Here is an 8,011-nt window from a genome sequence, read left to right on the forward strand (position 1 = left end):
TGCTGAAACACTGAAATAAAGGTGGTTCGTGAACAAGATTTGGTATTTTTTAAAAAAGTTTTTTTTTTGTTCTCTGGGCCAATTGTTTTTTTTAAACTCAATTTTAAACCCGAGTGATCATTTGCCACAATTGTGCCACTTTGCAGAGTTATAAAGTGATCATTTCCATTTAAAAAGATCTGCCTGTTTATTTTTCAACAAAGGTCAAAAAAACTACGACCGCCAAGATAACTGGAAAAAATAAATAAATGAATAATAACAATAACAATTGAATAATTCTTGTCATTATTAAAAATGAAAGGTACAAATGAATATTCCTTTTAACAGGGAGGCAATGAAGCAATTGGAAAATTTGTCTATGACTTGAAATTAAAATGCGGGTAAATTAAGTTTATATTATTAGGTTAATAAGTTAAAATAATATATATATATGTTATTTTATAAAATTGCAGTGAGCATGTCTATCATATAACAATATTTTATATATATATATATACACATATATACGTGTATATACACATATATATACACGTGTGTATATATATACACACACAAAATATATATACAACATATAACATGTATATATGTTATAACATATATATATATATATGAATATATATATATACGAAGTTAATTGAAAAATGAAATGAAAAATATTTAATTAAATGGGGTCTGGGTGAGTTGAAAATATTTCAGTCCTTCATCCATCCATCCATCCATCCATCCATCCATCCATCCATCCATCTACAAAAAAAAAAGTCATAATTTTTGATCTTTTCCTATTTTTAATCTATCTGGGAAAATCCACGCTGAAAACACACCAAAGGGAATTCGGATTTTCTTGTCTTTTTTTGTTTTTTTTTTAATTCGTAAAACATCCAAAGCAAAGTCCTTAAATCGTCCGACGCCGTCCAAACGAGAAGCTGTACAGACGGACGAGATGTTTCCAGAAGAAGGTGGACCCAAACGCCCCTTCCGTTACTTTAGCAGGGGACCCGGCGGCGGCGGCGCCGTCCATAAACTGATAGTTCTGATGATGAGCCACTCTTTCTGGCTGGCGGTGACCACGATCCGCACGCACTCCACGTCGAAGCCGATCTTGTGGTCGATGTTCTTCGCCTCGACGGCGCCGCCCTTGAACTCTCCCAGCGTGATGTAAGAGGAACACTGGCGTCCCTGCTTGGTGTCCACGCACTTCTGCCCCACCTCCAGAGCGCCGTGGTGGAGGACGTCGCCCCGCCGCTCCTCGCTGCCCGTCACGATCTTGATCCTGCTGATTTTGGCGGGCCTGTTGAAGACGATGACGAAGAAGTCGCCGGTGGACGGCGGCTTCCCCCAGAAGTACTCGTCCACGGCGCTGTAGGCCTTGGCGGCGTCGTAGTTCTCGAAGACGTTGATGTTGGTGTAGAGGCTGGCCGGTGGGTTGTCCGGGATGTCCAGCGAGTCCTCCTCGAAGTCGTCGTCCTTCAGCTTGTTCTCGGCGCCCTTGTAGGACGAGTAGTAGCCCATGTGCTGGAAGAGCGAGGGCTTGAAGCGGATCACGTCCTTCTGGGCCAGCAGGCCCCGGAAGTGGATGAGGAGCCAGTCGCAGGGCATCTCCTGGTAGAACATGAGCAGGAAGTGGGCCAGGCGGGGCAGGTCCCTGGAGTGGTACAGCTTCCCGATGTAGCCTAGCTTGGAGAACTCCAGCATCACCCAGTAGGAACCCTCCCGGGAGGTGACCACCTTCTTCAGCGCCGTCAGGAAGTTCCTGGAGCAGCGCACGTCGTCCTCCAGCATCATGTAGAAGTGGGACAGGTTGGTGCAGAAGTTGAGCAGGAAGGCGTAGTCCACGTTCTGCTTGGAGCGGAAGCGGACCCTGTCCTCCGGGTCGTTGTAGTTCCGCTTCAGGCCGTCCAGCGAGGGGTAGTACCGCTCGGGAGCTTGGATCACCAGCAGGCGTCCGGCGATGATGTGGTGCGAGAACTTCCTGGTGATCTCCTGGACCAGGTTCTCGCACCAGGCCCGGTCGAAGTCGGCCAGGTGGACCACCACCACGATCTCCTTCAGCTCCTCGTAGCTGGACTGATCGAAGATGGACTTGATGGTCTCCAGCAGGTAGTTGCCCTTTTTCCTCTTGACGGACGACAGTCCGATGGTGAGGAACTCTGGCACAAAACAAGGGTTTGGAATCAAAGTTAACTTAAAACCGGGTCCAATGTTTCCCCTCTACATTCGCGCTTGATGGACTCGGCCCATCTTTAGCTCCCGTCACCATTTCCGCCTTCATTCTGCTGTTTTGTCCACCTTTTCTTAAATCGACCTAAAACCCGATATACATGTGACTGCATGGATAGATAGATAGATAGATAGATAGATAGATAGATAGATAGATAGATAGATAGATAGATAGATAGATAGATAGATAGGATTTGTCCATTCAGATGGATGGATGGATAGTGCGATGTACGGACGGATGGATGGATGATAGAGAGTTGGATGGATGGTCGGACGGATGGAGGGATGGACAGATGGATGGATGGACGGATAGAAGGATGGAGAGTTGGATGATGGATGGATGGATGGATGGATGGATGGATGGATAAACAGAATGGACAGACAGACAGATAGGTAGATGGATGGATGGATGGATGGATGGATGGATGGATGGATGAATGGATGGATGGATGGATGGATGGATGGATGGATGGATGGATGGACGGATGGATGGATGGATGGATGGATGGACGGATGGATGGATGGATGGATGGATGGATAAACAGAATGGACAGACAGACAGATAGGTAGATGGATGGATGGATGGATGGATGGATGGATGGATGGATGGATGGATGGATGGATGGATGGATGGAATGGACAGACAGTTAGGTAGATGGATGGACGGACGGATGGAGGGATGGACAGATGGATGGACGGATGGATGGATGGATGGATGATGGATGGATGGATGGATGGATGGATGGATGGATGGATGGATGGAATGGACAGACAGACAGTTAGGTAGATGGATGGACGGACGGATGGAGGGATGGACAGATGGATGGACGGATGGATGGATGGATGGATGGATGGATGGATGGATGGATGGATGGATGGATGGATGGATGGAATGGACAGACAGACAGTTAGGTAGATGGATGGACGGACAGATGGAGGGATGAACAGATGGATGGATGGACGGATGGATGGATGGATGGATGGATGGATGGATGGAGAGTTGGATGGATAGACGGACAGATGGATGGAAAGAGTTGAATGGATGGATGGATGGATGGATGGATGGATGGATGGATGGATGGATGGATGGATGGATGGACAGACGAATGGACGGGTGGATGGACGGAAAGACGGACGGACGAACAGATGGATGGATCGATGGAAGCATAAATAGAGAGTTGGATGTATGAATGGATGGATGGATGGTCGGATGGAGAGTTGGATGGACGGATGGATGCCTTTCCCTTCCAAACTACCGATGACTCCCCACTGAAATTCAAACTTTCCCACAATCGTCATCCTTTCCTTTGCGGCCGTGTCGACGTCCCATCTGACTCAAACTTCAAAAAGACTCAAAGAGAGCAGGAGTGTTTCCTGGGGCTCCTGAATGAGGACCTACTCTTGCGCGGCAGAGGGAAGCCGGCCAGGTAGCGATAGGTGACGTTGATGATGCCGGAGAAGTTGGACAGATCTCTGAAGGTGTGGACGTATCTGTCGGAGCCGGGCGGCTGCAGCAGCTGTCTTTTCTCGGCCTCCTTGAGAAAACACACACACACACACACAGACACACACACCAATAATCCATCGGCCAAAGAGCAGAGGGGACCGACGCGTTCGATGGTGGAGATTGTCTCGGTGAAGAGGGACGTGTGTGTTTGACCCTCTTCAAGCCGATATCCGATTAAAAATTGGTCAAACTTTCACGGACTTGTGTGTATCCGCCGCGGTGAGGGGCGGGGCTTAACTCGGGCCGGCGAGCTGTCAATCACGCAGACGGAGGCGTTCGAGCGACGGACAATTTTACAGCATTTTGAGCGTGCATATGAACACACACATGTATATATATGTGTATAAGTATACATACATACACACATTTAAACACATGTTTACATATATACATATATATGCATACACAGTTTTTATATATACATACATACACAAACACACATCTAAGTGTCCGTAAATACACACGCACACATATATATGTATGCATATAAACACATGTACAAATATTCATACACACATAATATAGACATACAAACATGTGTACATAAATACCTTGTACGGTTATGTGTGTTTAGACATACAAACAAATGTACACACACACACATACATATACACATGTACACATGTACACACACACTTGGTTACACATACATTTAAATGTACATACATATACTTTTATACACATGCACACACATATATATGCATGTATGTGTATACATTTACACATGCATAAAAGCACAATATACATGCATGTGTGAAAATACATGAATATACATATACATAAGTGCACACACATATAAATGCATATATACACACACACACACACACACACATATATATGTAGAATTTTCCCCCAAAGGACTAAAAAGGAAGACCTGCTGTTTCTGCTGCTGTGCAAAGAAAATAGCTCTTTTGTTATTAGCTTTTTTTTAGCTTTTTTTTTTTTTTTTTTAAGAACTGGAACGGCTAAAAGCCAATTAAAACAAACTCATAGTGACACCGTGTCGCCGACAAGTTAAATACAATGAATAGAAAATCAAAAACCAAATGAAAGACGCGAGCGTTTGTTTATTTCTGCTGTTTGTTCCCGACCTCTCCGGAATCTATGGTCCGGTTTTTGTCATTCTTATAATTATAGGCTAAATTTGTCAATAGATCCGCTGCTTGGGATTTAATCACCTCTAACTTTATCGCAATACGACGGAAAGTTTTAAAAGAAGTTTGCAGAACTCCGCGCGTTTTTTTCGAAGACGACACCCCGACGGTCGGCTTGAAAATCGAATCGTAAAAACGCACCAGCACGTATCCGTCGTCCGTGTAGAGGTTGAAGAAGAGCAGGAAGGTGATGAGGAAGGCGAGGAAGGGCAACATGGAACGTTTCCTGAAGCACCTCATCTTGTCCATGGACTTCCACATCAGCCTGGCGATCATGTCTCGCCCTGACCAAAATCCAGAAATTCAATATAACAGGTGATCATTTCCAGAGACTGTGTCCTTGGAGCTGGAGAATAAAATTTGATTTGTAAAAAAAAAAAAAAAAAAAAAAATGAGGAAAACCTAAAACTGCTGTTTTTCTCCTCTTTTGGGATGTTTTATTTTTTTTTGTAAAAAGCGGCTTGAATAATCAACGTGCAATTTTCTCTTTTTGGTCCATTTTCCCGAGTTTGCTGTTGTTGTTTTCATTTGGTTCAATCAATGAGCTCATAAATTATTCACAACGCTGATAACACAGATAGACACAAAAAAACAGAATTACATCATTAACTCTGTTTTTTTTTAATCTTTTTTTTTTTTTTTTTTCAATTTTAGCTATTTTTTTTCTGGGTTGTGAATTTGGATTTTTTATTTGACTCTAACCCAAGGACAGCGACCAACAGAGGCCCCTGATAATATTTTTCATTTCTATTCTTTTTTATTTACAGTGTACTTACATTACAGACCTCACACAGACACATAAACTCTTTTTATTGAGACTTTTTTCTTCATTCTTTGATTTTGCTTTCACTCCTCAACTACACTTTTTTTAAATATAAAATCCAGTTTTATAATTGAAGGTCTTTACTATGATTTAGCTTTTATGTTTATTTTTTCCTCAATATTATTCATTACAAAATTGGGCATTGGAGTAAAAAATATATATTTACAATGTACACACCCTATTAGTGGTACTTTATTTCTTCATTATTTTGATTTTATTTTCACTCCTCAACTGCAGTTTTTACATTTGAGGTCTCTACCTTGATTTAGCTTTTATATTTGATCGTTTTCTCGATATTATTCATGATAAAATTCAGTATTAGAATGACATTTTTTTTCTTTTTTTCGTCTTTTTTTTTTTGACTTATAATGTATTTGCACCCCCTCTATCCACATCTATTGTTGATTTTGCTTTCACCTTTACACATACGATCTGGATCTACAAAGTTGTTGTTTTTTTTTTTTGGAATATTACTCATGACATATTGGGCATTTTTACCTGTAATGTAAAAAAAAAACAAACCTTCATTATTTTTTATTTTTTCTATAATTCATAAAAATCTATTTATTAAGTGTTTAATCCAAGGGGTAACATCTGTCAGGATTGAAACAAAATGATTAAACAGGACGAACAAAATGTGGATAATCCGGGGTTAATTCCACGTGAAAACCCCCTTGCAGACATCCGATCATCCGATCAGCCGCCGATCGAAACCTATCGACGATTCCGGCTCTGAAACGACGGGGGTCGACATTTAACACGCGTGTTTTTTTTTTTTTTTACTCCGGATTACGCCGCAATAGATGGTGTGTGTGGTTAATCTGACAGCTCGGGAGGGGAAAAAAAACAACAGAAAAAGCGCTGCGTTCGCAGTGATATTTTCTCTCGGAGTGTTTTCAATAACGTCTATTTCCCTTCTCACTCTCCTCACATCCCTGTGAAGACAACTCATTTGAAAACCCCACAACGCGCTCCCCGTAATCTGGTATTACATAACACAAACAGAGCGCCGCCGGGCCCCTGTAACCCGATAAACAACTTAATATTCACTGTCGGGTGATCCCATTTTGGGAGGCGGAGAAGAAACAACAACAACAACAACAACAACAACGACAACAACGACAACAACAGAAGCTGTGGAAGAAGCAAGTCACTTCAGGGTCTCCAAGTTGCCAAGACGGACCAAAGTTTGCTAAAAAGATGCGAGTTTATACGCTTCTGTGACTGAATCGGTCACTCGGGTTTGCTTGGATATAAAATTAATTCCCCCTGTTAAAATGAATTGAAGTCATAATAATGGATTTTATTGAAGCGCCTTCAGAACACCGTATAGATATGCAAAAAAAAAAATAACCGATTTGAAGAAATATCTGCGGAGGTTCTCGGGCATCCAGGTCACGGTGAATTCTTGTCTTGACTTTGAATTTTTTGAGTTGCCAAGACAAGAAGATTTCAACGAGAATTTAAAGAAATAATTGAAATAAAAAGAGTTAAAATGACATTGTGGTAAAAGCAAAAAAAAAAAAAAAAAAAAAAAAAAAAATCAAATAAGTAAACAGTGCGTGATAAAATAAAAAAAATCCGTGTGAAAAAAATAACAAGATAAGAAAATCTAAAGAAATAAACTGTTTTTAATAAGTGTCTTTACCTTGAAGATCGGAAGAAGATGCCTTCAGAGGAGGAGGAGGTCGGGGGAGCTTTTCATTTAGAGCTTAAAGTAACTTCTTACACACTAATACTGGAATTTCACCTAAAGATTTTCAAGGTCGCGGAATAAAAGCTGAAAGTCGGAAGGAAAGTTTAGGAGTCGGAGCCGCATTTCTCCCGTCATTTCGGCCGTGAAGGGTTACTTTACTTCTGTCTTTTCCGAATCTTGGGTTTACAACAAAAGCAAATATCCCTTGAAAAAGAGGTTTTTAATCTCAATGGGACTTTCCTGGTTATATAAAGGAGAAATAAAATAAAAACGTATTTGATATTATCACAAGTCTTTACCGTGACGCGACGCAAACAACAACCAATAGATGAGCTTGAAGTGAACAGGAAACAGGAAACACGGCAGGCAAACAATCACCAGACGGTTTTTGAACGGGAACGGCGACGGATTGAGCGGATTGAGCGGAGAAGGAAAAGCCATGGAGAAAAAAAGCAGAGGGTCTGCAAATACCCGGGGAAAACACATGTTTGGAAACAACCGGTGATGGAATTTAGTTGAATTCATGTAAATAGCGACTCTGTAGGATTCGCTCTTTGTAAAATCTCAGTCTGAGACGGCGCTGAGACTTTTCCCTTTAGGCGTCGCCACAGCGA

General features: G+C 41.9%; 1 protein-coding gene across 2 annotated transcripts in view; it reads right to left on the minus strand.

Moving 5' to 3' along the window:
• Nucleotides 1-782: 782 nt before the first annotated feature.
• The window catches only part of LOC147232402 (alpha-1,3-mannosyl-glycoprotein 4-beta-N-acetylglucosaminyltransferase C-like), an 82,469-nt gene continuing 75,240 nt past the window's right edge, over nt 783-8,011 (minus strand). Inside the window, exons 4-6 of one of the 2 annotated variants that reach the window (XM_086149230.1) lie at nt 5,020-5,162; nt 3,617-3,749; nt 783-2,147 (exon numbers count right to left, since the gene is read on the minus strand). In XM_086149230.1, the coding sequence (XP_086005356.1) occupies nt 979-2,147; nt 3,617-3,749; nt 5,020-5,154 (1,437 nt within the window). In that variant the 5' untranslated portion in view covers nt 5,155-5,162 and the 3' untranslated portion in view covers nt 783-978. Of the gene's footprint in view, nt 2,148-3,616; nt 3,753-5,019; nt 5,163-8,011 lie in introns of both variants that reach the window. The other variant, XM_086149229.1, reaches the window with a different exon arrangement.

The sequence above is a fragment of the Fistularia commersonii genome, chromosome 7, assembly GCF_037954325.1.
Source record: "Fistularia commersonii isolate RoL2024-O1a breed Wild chromosome 7, RoL_Fcom_v1.0, whole genome shotgun sequence".
NCBI lineage: Eukaryota > Metazoa > Chordata > Actinopteri > Syngnathiformes > Fistulariidae > Fistularia > Fistularia commersonii.